Raw genomic sequence first — 19,225 nt, 5'->3', positions numbered from 1 at the left:
AACATCTGGTTATGAATGACTGGATGCAACTGGTAGCTGGTGACTGTGTCAGAAGAACAGAAAAATAATAGGGTTTGTGTTGGACGTTAGATCATCCGCCTGACAGGAGGGTTGCCATGTGGGACCCATTGGAGGAATGAGGGAGGGGTGGTGGGGAGGGCACTGCTACCCTCCAGTCCTTCAATCTATGAATCCATTCACATGAATGCTGTCTTGCTAGCCAGCCAGCCAGCGATACGTCCAGCTGCCATTTCATTCAGCCATTCAAACAAACAAGCAGCTAGCGACTCAACTTGCAAATCCCATCCCACCAGTAAGGCAACCAAGAAGACAGACAGACGGATCGACTGACAGGTGGAAATATTTGAAATGTATTCATTCAAAGATATATTCATAAGAAAAAAAAGAGTGTGGTCAGCTTTTACAAGTTGTGAATTCACACACAAGAAAACACAAAACATTAATTAGAGCTGACAGTGAAGAGTTTCAATTCTGTGCAAAGTTGATATGGACAGATCATAACTGTTCTTTAATACGCTGTGTGATTCACACACACACACACACCACACACACACACATGCACACACGCACTAACGCACAAATACAAAGTCAATTCATATCATACCAAACATACAATCTGAATGTTATTCTCCGCAATACTAACACCTAAAGTTTTTACCAGTAAATCTGTTAGACATAAATCCTGTTTGGTCATCACTGATTAAAAAGGAGAGCACATACTTAACTCTGTTTGCTAAGCAAGAAGATCCGATATCATAAACAACGTTTAATAAAGAAATCGGTCTCTGGACTTCGGCCAGGTCTCCGATGTCGGCAGACTACGATCGTCAGTGCTCCGTACATTTTTGCTAAAAAAAAACTGTGAAAGTAATATACCTAAGACATCAGTTCAATGTTCACCAGCACAGTCTGTGAGTGAGGTGTTGTGGTGTGTATTGTGTCTATCTAAATAACATCATCTGTGTGGAGAACGCAGAAGAAATTTCATAGGAAAGGAGTTTTTCAGTGCTTGAGCCACCATGACGGCGGCACTGTCAGACTATGAGTCGCTGCCTCCAGTCTACGATGTATGTGTAGCTGTGGAAGCGGTTTGTGGGCGTGAGACAACCCGTGGCGCTCAGCGTGTACGTGGTCTGTGGCGGATTTATCCGAAAACTAATGAAACCAGAGACAATCTTTTGTTGGAGGGGTTCTTGTTTGGGGGAGCACGTGTCTCTCTCCTGGACAAAAATCCTTTCGTTATCAGAGACCAGACTGGTGAGAAACCAACCACCAAACTGTGGATAAACTATGTACCTCTCAGTGTGGACAACAAAGACATTGTAGCCGCACTGCAGAAGCTAGGAGTGGAGATCAGATCCTCACTTCGAAATGAGCTAGCGAGGAACCCCGATGGACGGCTGACGCGTTTCGAGACTGGCCGCAGATTTGTGTTCATCTCTGTGCCGAGCACACCTCTGCGACCAGTCTTAAAACTTGGTGTGTTCACTGCGGCTCTCTACCATAAGGTACTAATGTTACTAAAAATAAGTTACCGAATCTGAAAGGTTATTATTATCCTCCGGTTTATCATATAAGCGAGGATTCTGACAAGATTAGTACAGCTATTTACGTACAATGTGGTTTGAATTACGCAAGTGTCCATCCATCTCCTATTTCTAACTATACTGAAAAGATGTCAGCTACGTTTGTAAAATTGCATGTCTCTAATAATCAAATCATACATTTTGCGTCAGTCTACTATCCCAAAGGTCCAAGGTAAGCAAAATACAAATTGGTTTGCGAACATTAAATTGCTCAAAGAAAGATGGATCGTCGGGGGAGATTTTAATTCCATGCTCCCTCTGGGATAGTGATTGTCAAATAATATCTCATCCTGACTTTGTTGAAATATTGTTGAATCATCGTGCATTTACTTAACGATGGGAGGATTACACGTATCCCAGATGTGGCTCATCATAGAGCATCGGCACTTGACCTAACCTTCATATCACCATCTCTAGCTTTAACAGTACAGTGGGATACTGGGGATGATCCACTAGGCAGTGATCATGTGCCAATCACACTGTCTTTTAAGGATTGTAATATATCTAAATACAGCGGAGAAGACGAAATCCCAAAATTCAATTACAAATATGCAAACTGGGAAACATTTCAAAACTATCTTACGAACATTTCTGAAAGTGAAATTTTTTGTGAAGATTTAAATGTTTTTTATAACAACTTTCAAAAATCAATTATTGGAGCTGCTGAAATAGCTATTCCCAAAAAAGGTTCAAGAGGAGTGACATTTTTTCTTGAAATGTTTGGTGGAATGATGCATGTGCGGAGGCTGTAAATACAAAGAAACTAGCATACCTAACATGGTTGAAACTCAGAAAAGTACGTGATGAAGATGTAAAAGAAGCCGCTCATAAAGAAATGTGTTACACAAAAATCAAGGCGAAATAGAATCATAGCCCGAGAAAAAGACAATACTGGTCACAATTCTGTTTGAATGAAGTATCTGACCATAAGGATATGAAGAAAGTGTGGGCCAAAATGAAAGAAATGAAATCAGGCATTGTTCTCCAAGACTATCCTATTAAAACAAAAGATAAAGAGTTTCTGTCCCCCTCAAGAGAAGGCTGAAGAATTTGTTTGTATGTATTCTAAAACAGGCAGTGTAGATAGTTTGTCAACTAAACAAAAGACTTTAAGAGAGGAAGAAGAAATCAGTGACAAATATAGAGATCCTACCCCACAAAATGATAATACGATCAATTCGGCAATAACTTTACATGAGGTAAAGAACGCTATTCATTTGTTGAGTAACAAAAATGTGTCAGTTGGTAAGGATGTAGTATCTTACACCATGTTAAACCATTTGCCAGAAAACTGGTTGATTATATTACATACATTATTTCAAAAGTGCTGGGAATGTGGACAAATCCCTGAGGTATGGAAAACTTCCATTGTTACTCCTGTATTAAAACAGAGTAAACCTCGAACAGAAGCTTCGAGTTATAGACCTATTTCGGTTACCTCCCACGTTGGGAAAGTCATGGAGAAAATTGTAAATATTAGAATGGTGTATTACTGTGACAAAAATAACATAATTCCGTCAGCTCAAACTGGATTCCGGAAAGGAAGATCTACAATTGATCATCTGACCCGTCTCACTACCCAAATTAAAAAACAGTTTTCTAAGCGAAAAAGTATCCTTGCGTCCTTCTTCGATCTTACTAAAGCTTATGACCGAGTGTGGCATAGCAGACTGTTATTTAAGCTGAAACAAATTGGTCTGTCGGGTCATGTTTATGACTATGTTAAATCCTTTTTAAGTGGGAGATATATAGTGGCAAAAGTGGGAGTAACTTTATCAACCTCTAGGCCTATAAAACATGGGAATCCCGCAGGGTTCCATTATTTCTCCATTGTTGTTCAACATTATGCTTTATGATTTACATACATGTTTTTCATCATCTACCAAGCTGGCTCAATATGCTGATGATATTGCTATATGGATTCAGACATCCTTGAGGAAAAGGACAAGCCTACATTACATAAATTATGTACAGAAACATTTTCAGGGTGAACTCGATAGACTGAGTAGCTATATGCAATCTAATGGTTTTGAGTTTTCTGTAGAAAAAACACAGTTGATCCTCTTTAATAATGGTTATAATCCCAGCAAACTACCACGGTTTTTTTTAGGAGGACGTGAAATATTTTTCAAGTCGGAAATCAAATTTCTTGGGATCCTATTTACTTCAAAACTAAACTGGAAGAAACACATTGATTCAATGGTGACTAAAGCAGTTAAAAGTTTAAATTTCTTAAAAATTGTAAGTCACTCTCCTTGGGGACAAGACTCAAAAATTCTTTTACATTTAGCGACATCTCTCGTAAGATCAAGATTGACCTACGGTCAAGAAATTTTCTTTTCTGCCCCGCCGACGTTCCTAAAGAAGCTGCGAATAATTGACAGTAAAGCTATGAAACTGGCTTTAGGGGTACCTGTGCATACTAAGACCTCAGAAGCCTATAAGCTTGCGGGTATTCTACCACTAGATGAAATCAGAAAATTGAGTTCTGCTAAATATATTGTGAGATGTACAGCAGTGGATGATTTTGAGGAATTAAATATTAGGTCTGATATTGATTTTCCAAAAAATGCACAAAATAATTCAAATCTACAAACCATTCGCACATATGTGTCAGATATTTTAAATTCTTCAGACATTGATTTGCATGATATGGCACCTCGTGTTCTGGTGCCACCTGTCCCTCCCTGGGAGTTAACAAAAGCAAACGTCAACATATGTGCTTCTGACACAACAAAAGGAGAATCTCCACATATAATAGCAGCATCTGTCAGAATTGAATTAGAAGAAAATTTTGATTATCATTTAAAAGTTTACACTGATGGCTCGGTCCTGGATGATAGCAGTGCAGGATCTGCTTTTGTCATTCCTGACCTAAAAACAGAAAAATCATATTATTTAGGTAAGGGACATTCAATTTTTACAGCTGAATTGGTGGCCATCCTTATGGCTTTAAATCATCTTGTTGATATACCAATCATAATAAGTAATATCCTATTTTGTGTTGATTCTCAATCTGTCTTAAAAGGTTTGCTCCTTTTTGAGAATAATCAAAGAGAAGATTTATTTTTTGAAATTAGGTATTTATTGCACTCCCTATTTGTGAAGGGTACAAATGTTGATTTTTGTTGGATACCATCCCACACTGGATTCCGTTATAACGACCAAGCAGATAGGGCAGCAAAAAGGGGAGCAAAAAATCATATAGATAGTATAAAAGTATATTGCCCATTGTCATACAAGGAAATAAGCAATATACTAGAAAGAGACTTTTATAGGTGCTTGAATTCATGTCTAAAACCTCGTCAGTTGACTCTCTCAGACTTTGGTCCGATTCGCAGACCAATTCTGAGCTTAGCTCTCAGACTATTATCAAATTCATTACGGACCAAGTATTGTTCTAATGTCAAGTGTATATGCTTTAATAACCTGACAATTGAGCATATAATTTTTCACTGTAGCTTGATGAAGCCTTTTGTACACGAAAGTGTGTCTTCACAAGTGACTGAGAACGTTGATGTTTTTGACTTTTTGCATTCATTATCAGTTGTTTCGCTTGTCAGTTTAACGACTTCTCTTTTACGAAGTCCTTTAAGTAATTTCCTGTAACTGTATTTAGAGGGTTTTTTTGTTGTTGTTTGTTTGTTTGTTTTGTTTTTCTTTCAAATTTCACCCACATTTTTACCCTCATTTGCCCAGTTTCCCCAAACCCTCCATTCATCCACATCTCCCACCCCTTCTAACAGATAATACTCAGATGTATTCATAAATACTTTTACAAAATGTCTTCAATCACCGATATGTGTGACGGGACATTAAACAAAAATTCCTTCCTTCTACCATAAGGAGCAAAAACAAAAACTTGTAAAATGTAGCAAGTGTCTACAGGACGGACATCTGGCAGCAAACTGTGAGGGAGAGGTGGTGTGCAGGGGATGTCTGCAACAGGGACACAAAATGTGTGACTGCCCCTCTGTTGTGCCCCCAGCTACAGAGGAGGAGGGAGTAGCAGGGCAGTCTGAAGAAACCAACGAGCACAAGGAAGTGTGCGAGGAAATGCCCAGTGCTCAGAGCGGCACCACACCAACACACCGTGTGCAGCCGCCAGCGATGCGGCAAAGAAAATTAACGCGAAGCCTGCTCACGGCACAGCGAGCAGAGCAGCGGCGGAAAAAAGAGGGAAACGAGCGAGTCTCCCCCTACCATAAGTCAAAGTCTCCCAGAAAAAAAGACCCGCTGTCCTGACGCAGCCAGAGCACAACGGAGAGGCAGAGGCGGAAAGCATAATAATAATAATGGATACTTATATAGCACACTATCCAGAAATCTGCTCTAGGTGCTTTACAAAAACGCTTTTGTTAACATAAAACATTATATCTATGTTACATACACACACCAAAATGTGACCACACACACACACACACACGCACGTACGCACGCACGCACGCACGCACACACACACACACACACACACACACACACACACACACACTGCATACATACATTTTATAATACATGTGTATCTAACAGCTACCCTAACACATACGCACACATAGGCAGGCACAAACTTACATAAACACACGCACACACAATACACATTCATATACATGCATGTAGTTATGTACACATACATATGTATACACACATAGTCAAGCACACCTAACGAAAAGGAAGTGGACCTGCCACAATTGAACTTATTGCTGAGGGAAAAGGTGAGTTTTGAGACGAGATTTAAAAGATGCCAGGGAATCAGAATGACGGAGGTTATCAGGGAGCTTGTTCCACGTCTTTGGCGATTGAAAAGAAAACGATCTGTGTCCATAGGTCTTACTTCTGACGTGAGGTATCCTGAGAAGTCGAGTATCAGAGGAAGAACGGAGCTGGAGAGACGGGGGTATAGATATGGAGGAGTTCAGAAAGATACTTGGGGCCAGATCCGTTGACTGCAGAAAAGGTCAGAGTGGACAGCTTATAGTCTATTCGAACAGAAACAGGCAACCAGTGGAGAGACTGAAGGAGAGGAGAAACATGGTCAAATTTAGAAGCTCTGCAAATGAGTCTGGCAGCGTTATTCTGAATTCGTTGGAGTCTGTCTAACAGATATTTGGAAAGGCCGGCCAAAAGAGAGTTGCAGTAATCCAATCTTGAGAGAACCAGAGAGCATACAAGTGTCTTGGTTGCATCGGTTGAGAGATAGTGGCGGATAGAGCTGATTCTACGCAGTTCCAAACAGGCAACTTTACAGATATTCGAAATGTGCTGTTGGAAGGAAAGAGACTGGTCCAGGATTACACCAAGACTGCGAACAGAGGGAGAAAGTGAAACAGGTGTGCTATTGATCAGAACAGAGTCAGGAAAGGAAGGATGTTGACGAAACCTCTTTGGACAGGTTATCATAAATTCAGTCTTATCATCATTTAATAATCATTTTATAAATTTAAAGCATGTCGGAGGAGGGGGGTAACACTTGACACGTGTTCTCTCCCATCCAGCCTGACCACTCCCTCACGACCTTTGGCTTTGATTAACGGACTTTTGATTAACGATTGACGATTATAATTTCCGCATCAGAAAGTTGAAAAATTGATGCCACCTTTTCAAATATAAATAATGATATATGCATTGGCACTCTAAATGTTCGAGGGCTTAGAAATAACCTAAAAAGGAAAGTAGTATTTGACTTCCTCAGAAAACAAAATTTAGACATCGCATGTTTGCAGGAAACATACGTGACAGATGATATGTTGTCCCAAATTAATGAGCAGTGGTCCGGAAGTGTATTCTATTGTGTAGGTACTAACAGAAGCAATGGACTTGTCATTCTCATTTCCAGCCATAAACAGATTCATGCAGAACTCATCGAAGCAACAGAGAGAATATTGTTAATAAGAATTGTACACGACAACAAATCAACTATCATAGCTAATTGCTGCACACACATACTCTAGATAACATAGCCGGCAAGCCTCACTCACAAAGAGAAAAAGAAGCCCTTCTAGAAATGTTATCCTCTTTTGACTTGGAAGATACATGGAGGTCTATCCATCCAGATACCAAAGAATACACTTGGTCAAGATCTGCTCCTTTTACAGCAGCAACAAGAATTGATTATATTTTCAGCGACACTACCTCCATTACACTTGAGAAGAAAGCAGACATTGAATTATTCCCTCACTCAGACCATAAACTTGTAAAAGCGATATTTAGTCCTAACAAGTTTCAAAGAGGTCCAGGATATTGGAAATTTAACAACTCACTCGTTCGTTTATTTATTTATAGTCTGTTCATCTAAGATGATGATATTAGACTGAAAATAAATGATATTATTATTATTTGGATTATTATCATTCATATCATAATGATGATTGGGGTTTGTTTGTTTTTTGTTGTTTTTTTGTTGTTTTTTTTGTTTTGGGGTTTTTTTTTGCTGCCCCATCATCTGTACCGTTTCAGTGGCATTACTCCCACGCCGCTCATTTAGATTCCCCCATACACGGCCACACCCGGGTTCGTCCGTCGTAGTTCCAGCGTCGGCAGTCCACAGGGAACCATCGATGTTAGGTCGCCAGGAGGCCACACACCAGAGGAGACCCTGCACTGCTGCTGAGTCACTTCGGTGGTGTTCAGTGGTGCCTGTTCTGTTTTAACGTACTTAGGACACCACCTACTAAGCCCCCTACTAACGACAATAATGGCTTAGTCGCGGAGCCAGACTGAGTGAGCGTCCCTCCCAGAGTGGAGACCGCCACCACGTCCCTCAAACAACAGCCCTCTATGAATCTGCCGACACTGACGACATTGACAGGACTCACCCCAAGCACGGAAGTGGAGGGGTATCGAAACTGAGGTCACCATGACAGCAGGGCATGAAAGGCCACAGACTTTGAGACTATTTTGTTTCTATTGATGACGATGAAGGAGGAGGAGGAGGACGATGATGATGACGATGTTGCTATGGAGGTCCATTTTGGTTTGGGACTGCGTGACAAGGCTGTACTCTACGCTTCCTGTCATAATGATATCCCGGCGTTAACCAGGCCCGAGAGATACAGACACTTGCAGTGTTGGTCATGTAATTTGAGCAACACACCCAAAGACGCATCCTTGAAGTGGATGACACTCGACTGTGTGGTCCCAGTCTCCCCATTTAAGCCCACAGCACACTCAACTCTGGGTAGGAGCCGGCCACGGGCCGAAAAACCCACCTCCGCTGGGATTCGAACCCGCGTCCTTCCAGCCGTCAGTCCGCGACGCTAACCACTTCGCCACGGCGGCTGGTATAATGATGATTGTTAGTATTAATTAGAAATCGACATTTCTGTATATTCGAATGAAAAGGGGGCGGTTAAGGTGGAGGGGAGGGGGGCAAGGGGGAGGGGACTAAGAAAGGAAGAGAGGCAGACAGACAGAGAGAGAGAGAGAACAGAATGTGGAAAAGATAGAGTACAACATCTAAAATGGAGAGGGTGAGTGTCAGTGATTGGAAAAAGAAAAAACAAAATATTGGAAGGGTGTGCGTGAGAGGCGGGGCGGGGGAAGCGAGATAAGGAAAAAAAATCAAATATTGTATGCACTACTTCTGTAGATTTTTTTTGTTTTGTTTTGTTTTTTTTGTTTTTGTTTTGAAAAGAGGTTCATGTGGGGACCTACAATAAACAACCAACTGGACTATTTAACACATAACTAGCTAACGTTAATAAAAAAAACTGTTTGAAATATATAACTTTTTCCAAAAAATGTTAACATTTGAAACTGATAACACGTGTTCCGTAATTTCTGGAGGCAAAAAAGGTTTCATTTCTAAACAGCGGGTTAAAACGTGCTCTACCGTAAACGTCCCTTGCAAATGCATTCAATATTTTCACAATATTTTGTGTATGGGGCATTTAGTAATAATCTAAATGCCATGCTCTTAACAGCCCTGCCAGTTCTTTTAGCATTTAATAAGGCAGAAGTGTTAACTTCTAAAGACAGAAAGAAATTTTGCATATTTCTTTCAACAATATTACACATTTCAGATTATGATAAACGATTTAGGAAGTTCAATTACATTTAAAGCGTTTTTAGCTCCAAGCTTTGCAAGATGATCTGCACGTTCATTAGAGAAAAGCCCAGTGTGAGGGAATCCAGCACATTTCAATATTAGTTCCTCTCATTTGAATACAGTGAATCAAAAATCTTATTTCAAAAATGATGTTATAATTAATGTTCGTACAACCTGATTTTATAGACTGCAGAACTTATTTTGAATCGACACAAAATAAAACATTAATCACGTTTAGGGGCAGATCAATTAGATATGTTAATGCCATAAGGATGGCAATTAATTCAGCTGTAAAAATTGAGAAGCCCTTTCCAATATGATATGACTTTTCAATTTTCAAAGCAGGAATTGCATATCCAGAACCAGCAAACTGATTTTCTAGAACAGAACCGTCTATATATATTTTTTAGAAGAAACAATCTCAAGAAAGAAACCCACAAAAGACCTGGGAAATGTTTAAGGTTAGATACAAGTCATTATGCATAAACTATTCAAAAACCGCCAAAAATCGATCTCCCAATAAACACGCCAAAATCAAAATGCTAAACGAAATAGAACAAAAACTACATCAGAACATTCATGATAAAGATATGTTAATGAAAGCTGGACAACTAAGAAAAGAAATAGAACTACAAGAATTAAAAGAAGCAAGAGGTGCTCAGATCCGCTCAAGAGCCAAATGGATAGAAGATGGTGAAAAAAACACAAAATATTTTCTTTTTTTTAGGAGCTGCGAACATTATAGCATCTCTACGCATGGACGAAAACATGACAGACAATTCACAGACAATATTGAACCAGATCAAGAAATTTTACACAAACCTATACAAGAAGGACATATCCATAGGAAGAGGAAGACATATAAAAGACCATTTTCTGAGTAATGAAGATTATCCAGTACTTACAGAAGAAGAAAAAGATCAATGTAACAAAGAAATAACTTTGGACAAGCTGACACTAGCCCTTACTAATTTAAACAAAGACTCTGCACCCGGTAGTGATGGCTTGACACCAGCATTCTACAAAACGTTCTGGGACAAATTAAAAATGCCATTCCATCGTTGTATTACAGATGCACTTAAGAAAGGAGAACTACCTTCTTCAATGAAAAAAGGAATCATAACTTTAATTCACAAAGGCAATGACTTGGATAGAAATAACCTCGCAAATTATAGACCAGTTACGCTTATAAACACAGACTACAAGATATTTACGAAAGCGCTGGCTATGAGACTCCAAAATGTAATCAAATCAGTTGTAAATGAAGATCAGGTAGGTTTCATAAAAGGTAGAAACATCGCAGTCCGTTTGAGATTTTTCGATGATCTCACAAAATACCTGAACACAACCAATCAACCAGGGACTCTCATTGCCCTTGATTTCTCCAAGGCTTTTGATACATTATCAAAAAAATGTATCATCGAAGCCTTAGATATTTTTAACTTTGGCCCAAGGTTCACAAATTGTGTTTGAACAAGACACTAAGCTGTGTTCATAATGGTGGATGGTTGTCTGATTGGTTTCTAACAGAAAGAGAGGTCAAGCAGAGATGCCCCCCCCCCCCCCCCCCCCGCCCCCCCCCCCAGCCCTCTTCTTTTTGTACTTGCAGTAGAAATACTGGCGATTCGAATTAGAAGTAATAAAGATATTCAAGGGATTGACCTAACTCCGCTCGAAGATGTGTGCAACCATAGCAACAACTCTAAAATAAAACAGTTTGCAGATGATACAACATTAACCCTTAAAGGCGAACAAGATATTCAAATAGCTACATATATTGTAACGCAGTTCGAGGAGTATTCAGGCCTGAATTTAAATAAAAATAAATCTGAGGGCATGTGGCTAGGGTCAAGAAAACATGAAACATGTGAAATAAATGGCATTCCCATGGGATCTGACAGACTGAAACTTATGGGGATATATATTTCTCAGCAGAAATGGAAATTTCGGAAATCGAAGAAAACTCGAAATCCAGAGTTGAAAAAATAACTAATGTGATAAAACAGTGTGAACGCAGAAACCCGTCTCTATATGGTAAAGTTATTCTGGCAAAAACTTTCTTACTGTCACAATTCTCTCACGTCCTACAGGTAGCATCTGTCGTGTATCCGTTAAAGTTCTGAACACCATTAACACATTAATGTACAGATTTTTTTTGGAAAAAAAAAGTTTAATAATAAACAAGAAAGGCAAGGCCTTCAAGACTCCCTTGTGATACACTTTTTAAAAAATCCAAGTTTTTATGTATTGAGTATAATGCATTTACTGTTATATTTATATTTTTTGTATTCTCTAAACTTGGCACTTTGATCTGATATTCGACCCAACAAAGGATCTGTCATTATTATCATTTTTTGTTCAAACAGGAACTTCTTTTGCTAAGCATGGAAGTTTTATTTCTTGCAAACGTTTTGGTGTAGGTAGCAGAACAAGGGAAATTACTCTGCTGGGGAACTTGGTTTGCTTTAAACTGATCTTTCTCATCTTAAACATTACATTTTGAAATTATACTCAATACATAAAAAGCTTGGATTTTTTTTAAAAAGTGCATCACAAGTGAGTCTTGAAGGCCTTGCCTCTCTTGTTTCAAAATGTAATGTTTAAGATGAGAAAGATCAGTTTAAAGCAAATTAACTCCACTAGCATTACAGAGTAATTTCCCCTTTTTACTATCTGCACCAAAACGTTTGCAAAATAAATAAAAATTCCATGCTTAGCAAAAGAAGTTCCTGTTTGAACAAAAAATGATAATAATGACTGCTCTAGCTGTTGGGTCAGAATATCAGATCAAAGTGCCAAGTTTAGAGAATACAAAAAATATAAATATAACAGTAAATGCAGTTTGCATATAATTAGGCTTCATTCTTTTCTTTTTTGTGCCAATCCCCGAAGCGCAATATTGTTTTAAACAAGATGACTGGAAATAACTGGATTTTTCCTATTTTTATGCCAAATTTGGTGTCAACTGGCAAAGTAGTTGCAGAGAAAATGTCAATGTTAAAGTTTACCACGGACACACAGACACACACACACACACACACACACAGACAACCGAACACCGGGTTAAAACATAGACTCACTTTGTTTTTGAAAAAATAAAAAGAGGCGTTCTCAGCGTCGACAAAGAAGATGGTGGTTTAAACATGATCAACATCGAACACCAGCAGCAAATGTTCTTGGTGAAATGGGCAGCCAGACTCCTAAAAGAGACAAAATTTCACTGGAGCATTCTGGCGAGATACAACACGTCCCCCTTTCAAGATAGTCATAGCAGTTTCAAGTGTAACGTTTCACCCAAAGGAATTAAAAAACTGGAAAAAGTGCAGTCAGTCTTTTGGAGAGATGTAATAAAAACAGTGGCCATCTTTAAGGAAGGCAGACCGATAGAAAACATAAAAACAGAACCGTTATGGAATAACAGAAATATAAAATACAAAGGAAATGCGCTACACTTTCCCAAATGGAGTAAAGGCGGCATCCGTGTCGTGCAGGACCTTTGGCAGCACGGAAATATAATGACGTATGAAGAAATAGTGCGTAAATTAGGCGCTGACCCTGGCCTTCTTTTTGAATACAATGCCATAATAAACTCAATCCCACAAACATGGAAACTCCATCTAGCTAATGATGTCCACAACGATGAAAATCCAAACGACATTGCAACAAGAGGGGAACCTCAATATTGCAACAAAAGAGGGGAACCTCAATACCTTGTCAAATAAACAAATCAGGAAAACATTCACCCGAAAACAAAACCATGAAATATGTGCAGCTCAGTTTTGGAAACGTAAGCCAGACATCAATATAAGCGACTACTTCAAATTAGCATATGAATGTACGAAAGAATCACGACTGAGGTTACTTCACTTCAAATTCATACACAACGAATATTCTGCTCGCCAAAATGAGCGTAACGGACACAAATAGGTATAACTGGTGCCAAGAAACCGATTACATTGAACATGCCTTTTACTCCTGCCCCAAACTTTCCTCCTTTTGGAAACATGTGAAACAACTCATTATCTCACGCTACGATACGCTGATTCCCATGGATGAAAAAGTAGCTCTGTTTGGTACAACAAAAATAGACATTCCAACTGATGGAAAACGAAAGGAAATCAATAAGATATTGTTAACAGCAAAACTGTCCATCTCCAAATTTAAATATGGCAAGTGCAAAAATCTTGACCTTATCTTTGAATCAGAGCTCAGCCTACGTAACCTATAATCAGTATCCGTTAAGATACCAGAACACTGAGTCAGGCCCACAAAAAATCCTGAGGGTAGTATTCAGTGTGCACATACATATTATTGTACTTAGGTGTAGAGCTTGTAGAGAGGGAGGGGACTGAGTGAGTAAAGGAGACACACAGAGAGAATGAGAGGGTATGTGTGTGTATGTATACCATGCTTCTCTTTCAGGCAATATGATTTTGTGTGAAACCATCATGTATGTGTAATATATGTTGCATGGTCTTGTAAGTGTTTGAACATGCCATTAGGAAGAAGACAGATTAAAAATATGAGGGAAAATATGAAAAAAAGGAAAGAAAAGACAACAGAAAGGAGACAAATTATGATGGAAGGAACAAAAAACAACAACAACAACAAACAAACAAAAAGAGATTTAAAAAGAAAAAAGAAAAAAAAGATAACAAATACAACAAAAAAAGATTTGAAAAAAAAATTTTAAATAGAAAGAACCTTCCAATTATGCTGAAACTATCCTGCTCATTTGTAGAACTTTTAGGCATCCACTGATTTCTCCTAAAAAATGATAATAATATTTTTTTTTTTTTAAGAAAAAAAAAAGATATCGGTCTCTAGTTTTTAATAAATTCTCGTGGTTTGTCACCCTTGGATATACAAATCATTATGCTTTCTTTCTGTGTTTGTGACAGTTCGCCTTTATTCAAAACTTCATTTAATGACCTGACACACTCTTATTTACAAAGTGTCTTATTTCAAGATTACAAAAGTACTTTAATACTTTTTTCTCCTTTTGCTATCCATCCTGCCCTTGAGCGCATAAGTACTCCTTCCATTTTCTTTTTTCTAATATCTACAAGTTTTGGCTTCTTTTCTTCTAATCTATCATTTTCTTGACATTTTCTAACATTCATGCTTTCTAAGTTCTGTATTTCTGTTTCTAACTGTTGTTCTTCCTCCTCTGTTTTACGTTTATTCATTGTGGAATATGAGGTTGTTTTTATCTAATCTTCATAAACAGAACGTCTAACAATAATTGGTCTGATATAACAAAATATACTTCTGACATTGGAATGTTTTGTAATTCTTCATAACTATATACTGGAACTGCTTATTCTCTAAATACTTAAAATGATTGATTTCTTCTGTGATTTTATTTACATAATCTATGTCTTTCAATAAAGAATTGTTAAATTTCCAAAAAGACTTTCATATATTTTTTCAGCATGTAAAAGTTTCAGAACTGTCATTGATTGGTCTGTCCTATGGCCATATTGGGTGTCTGCTTCATGTCCATATTGTATCAAACATTCAGATATAAGGAAGAAGTCCAAACTACTCTGTTGAAAAGGGGTGTCCTACGCCATGTAATACATTTACTGTCAGGGTTTAAGTCTAGCCAAACATCATATATATCTAAGTTTATCATATCTTCTACTTTGTCTCTAGCTTTGGTATTAGTTATGTGTTTATAATTAGAATAATCTTTATGTGGGTCAAGAACAAGATTCCGGTCGCCTCAAGTTTGAGTATTCAGTCTCTGTAATATATTTCCAGTTCATCATAAAATTCAGAGGAATCTTTATTTTCGCCATAAATGTTTACAATCAGGAAATCCTTTTTCATTGCTGTGAAGGAAATAAATATGTAGTTTCCAATAGGATCCTTGTGCACCTTTTTGACTTCAAAGTTGTCATTGAACATAACAGCAAGACCTCTGGATTGTGTTTCATGAGATGCAAAATGACAGGTGTAACCCCATTCAGATTTTACATACGATTCAATATTTGAGTCGATATGTGTATCCTGACGGAGATAAATGAAGTGTTTGTTTTGTCTTAGAAAGTGAAAAACATCTCTTCTCCTTTTGACGTTACCCAGTCCTTGACAGTACATGGAAACAATATTGATATTTTCCATTTCAGTAAATGTCAAGTAATTAATGGCTAATACTAGTTTATACGGCACCCACTCATTCTATTGTTTGTTTGGTTACATAATACAAATGTGCAATGGCTTTCATATAAAGGAAAATATATTGCTTTATGAGGACCCATCACTGAGTGATAATCACTGATTTATATCATCCGCGAAAAGACAAGCTAAACTAAAAACAAGAAAAACAAGCAACAGCAACAGAAATGCACACGTAAGTTTTTGTTACGTGAGTGGGAACTTGAGGCGGCGTTCGTGCAGTGCTTAAAAAAAGAAAAGAAAAGGAAAGCCTGTGTTTGTGTCCTGTTTGAGCATACATACCGTGAGCGTGTGTGTCAATGGGAGCGTGTCGCACGCACTCGCTTGTAATGTGTGCGCGTGCGTGTATTAAAAAAAAAAAACCACACACACACACACACACAAAGACCGCATGCTACGATATGACCATATGCATGCCGACACCACATCCAACATCATCTGCACAATCCATTTAAGTCATGCCGTGCACACTCGCCACAATGTTCACCGACACACAAATAGGTCAATCGGGCAAGTGAACCCTCCTCCGCACACGCACCGCGGAGTGCGCTGCGCAGTTCTCTCCAGCACTTAAGAGTCGACAATTTTGTGTCCTCCACAGATTCTGCACGAACTGGGGAGGAGGGAACAGAGGGACGGTGGGTGTGGGAGAAGGTAAGAACAAGGTGGAAGGAGGGGGAGGGTGCGGTTGGAGCGGGCCACACCAAAGATATATCAAGCAATAACAAACACAATGAAAGAACCATATACAAGCCTGCGCACAAATCCTGAAAAATGGGGTGGGGCTATTAGGTTACCATCTCAAAGTTGTGTGCGGTTTTCATGTATCAATACATGTATGTTTAGAAAATGATGTATAAAATGAATGAACGGGTGAGTTCATCGTTTGTCTCGTTACATATTCCAATAATGTCTGTCCTACAAACAGAGGCATACCATCACAACATATATATTCACGAAATTATAATATTCACGAAAAGAAGAGGAGAAAATAAAATCCTCCCACCCCCTTTTCGCCACCAGTGCACATCCACAAACATACATACATAGACAGACACACCGACAGTACGAAATAGAAAGAAAGAAAATCAACTTACAGAATCCCAGTCCTCATCATTCTGCACGTTGTCCCAGGCTGATTGTGAGAAGAGCATCTTCGTTTCTTCACCCTTCCCCTCCTCTTCCCCTCCCCTCCTTTTCCTCTTGCCTTCCCCTTCTCCCCCCTGCTCGTCTATGACCCTCACCCCACCCCTCACGTCAACCTCCGCCACGTGCTGAAGGTGTGTGAAGGAGTGGGTGGTGGAGGGGGAGGTGTCCAGGACGACCAGGTCCAGGAAGAGCATGATGGCCATGGCCATGGTGGCCGCTACCAGGGGTAACCTGGCCATCCGTGTGTATTTCACCCTCCTGCTGCCTGCTGCAGCAAGAACAGACACGGTCAGTGCACGACAATTCACCCCCGTCCAGTGCCATGCAAACAGAGATAGTACAACTCAATAAAAACATCCTTCAACTGGCAGGCACACACACACACACACGCGCGCGCGCGCGCGCGCGCGCGTACATACGCAAGCACACACATACTGCTACAGGTTTCCCGCCCACATGAGGGGCAGGAAACAATTTCCGGTGCCATGTTCGTAGCGTCCAGCATGTTGAAGAAATCTGCTCATTGTTGGTTTGGAAATGATGCCAACATGCGTTTGATTTATAATAGACCGTGATGCCAACATGCTTTTGATTTATAATAGACCTTGCTCTACTTTATGGTCTCTCTTTCATTATTTCTGCAATGGTGTGATGGCCTTTATCTTGTTGTTGTTGTGTTGTTGTTTTTTTTGGGGGGGGTTGTTTGTTTGTTGTTTTGTTGGGGTTTTTTGTTGATTTTTTGTATCTTTTACTTTTCTTAAGATTTCAGCTCTTCCAAGGTGTAGACCGGTCGTTGTTGTGCAGCCAGCAAGCCTATCGGCTGGCTAAACACATCCCTCTAGACATGCATGTCCAAAGCAATAATTCTATGTAAGCTTTTGCATCTGGATGTTGTGCATTGCCTCATGCCACTTCCCATACCACTTTTTATTTTCTGTAGTAGCTTCACAGAGTCAAATAGAATTACGGCATGTTGATTTGAAGGCACACGTATGGATGCCAGCCACTGGACAGCACGTGTCACTGCTTTAACTTCCACAGTCAGGTTGTACGCGGCATTCTCTTCCCGGATTGTTGTTCCATTTTGTTTTGCAGTGTGTTCCCAACCGGACTGATCACTGAGCTAACTGTATATAAGATGATACCTCTTTCTTGCTCTTTTCATCAGTGAGTAACTTCACCTCTACATCGGTCCTGCCCCCCCGCCCGACAATTCATTCCCAGAGTAGGTGAAATGATTGTGTTGAAGAGGTGTTCGAGGTTTCAGGATATTCTTCCCATTCTTTTATTTGTTTCAGGTATTGTAGCTGGCAAACAAGTCGAATGGCGTCTTCAGCTTGTTCCTTCCATGAACTTTCGTGTCCTAAACGGTTGCCTTTTGGCTCTTTCACTACATCATGCAGTGGGTTTTAATGGGTTTCGAGTGCTCTGAAATAAGCCTTTACCTGTTCTAACTTGTGTTTATCCTGCATTACAGGAAGGTTAAGCAGGTTTCGCATAGTCTCAGTAAGTTTCGTTGTTCCCAGGATCAGTATCATCGATTCATTTTGAATTCTTCCTGCTTCGGGAGGCTTCTTTGAGAAAGCGTTCTTAGCCCTAGCCCAGGGTCAATTACACCGAGAACGTGTGGTTGATACAGCTGGAACAAGTGGTGTTGTTCGATGCTCCCATTGCCTTTTAGACTGAAAGTCCCTTTTAGATTTCAGAACGGTACTTTTAGACTTTTCTGAAGGTCAGCATCTTTCCCAACTGTCTTCCAAAGTGGCGTGGACTATAATGATATGTATCCCATCGAATGAGACGGTTGGTGCTGACTTGCTTACAGTTTTGTTGTTGCAAGTGCATAACAATGTTTGGGCTTTCGTTGAATTGATGGAATATCCTGTATCCTGGCACCATCATTTTACACTGTTGATTAATACTTTACTCTCCTAGCCTCATTGTTCTTTCATTTCGAATGAAAAGCCTATCGAGGAGGAGGAGGAATTTTTGTTTAATGTCCCGTCACACATATCGGTGATTGAAGACATTTTGTTAAAGTATTTATGAATACATCTGAGTATTATCGGTTAGAAGGGGTGGGAGATGTGGATAAATGGAGGGTTGGGGAAAACTGGGCAAATGAGGGTAAAAATGTGGGTGAAATTTGGAAGAAAAACAAAACAAACAAAAAACCCTCTAAATACAGTTACAGGAAATTACTTAAAGGACTTCGTAAAAGAGAAGTCGTTAAACTGACAAG

General features: G+C 39.4%; 1 protein-coding gene across 1 annotated transcript in view; it reads right to left on the bottom strand.

Moving 5' to 3' along the window:
- The window catches only part of LOC143276090 (carbohydrate sulfotransferase 15-like), a 47,931-nt gene extending 30,903 nt beyond the window's left edge, over positions 1 to 17,028 (bottom strand). The window contains exon 1 of the mRNA XM_076580482.1: positions 16,932 to 17,028. Within this exon, the coding sequence (XP_076436597.1) occupies positions 16,932 to 16,988 (57 nt within the window). The 5' untranslated portion in view covers positions 16,989 to 17,028. The remainder of the gene's footprint in view (positions 1 to 16,931) is intronic.
- Between the last annotated feature and the right edge of the window lie 2,197 nt (positions 17,029 to 19,225).

This window comes from Babylonia areolata, chromosome 31, assembly GCF_041734735.1.
Source record: "Babylonia areolata isolate BAREFJ2019XMU chromosome 31, ASM4173473v1, whole genome shotgun sequence".
NCBI lineage: Eukaryota > Metazoa > Mollusca > Gastropoda > Neogastropoda > Buccinidae > Babylonia > Babylonia areolata.
This window is presented reverse-complemented; position numbering and strand designations above follow the sequence as displayed.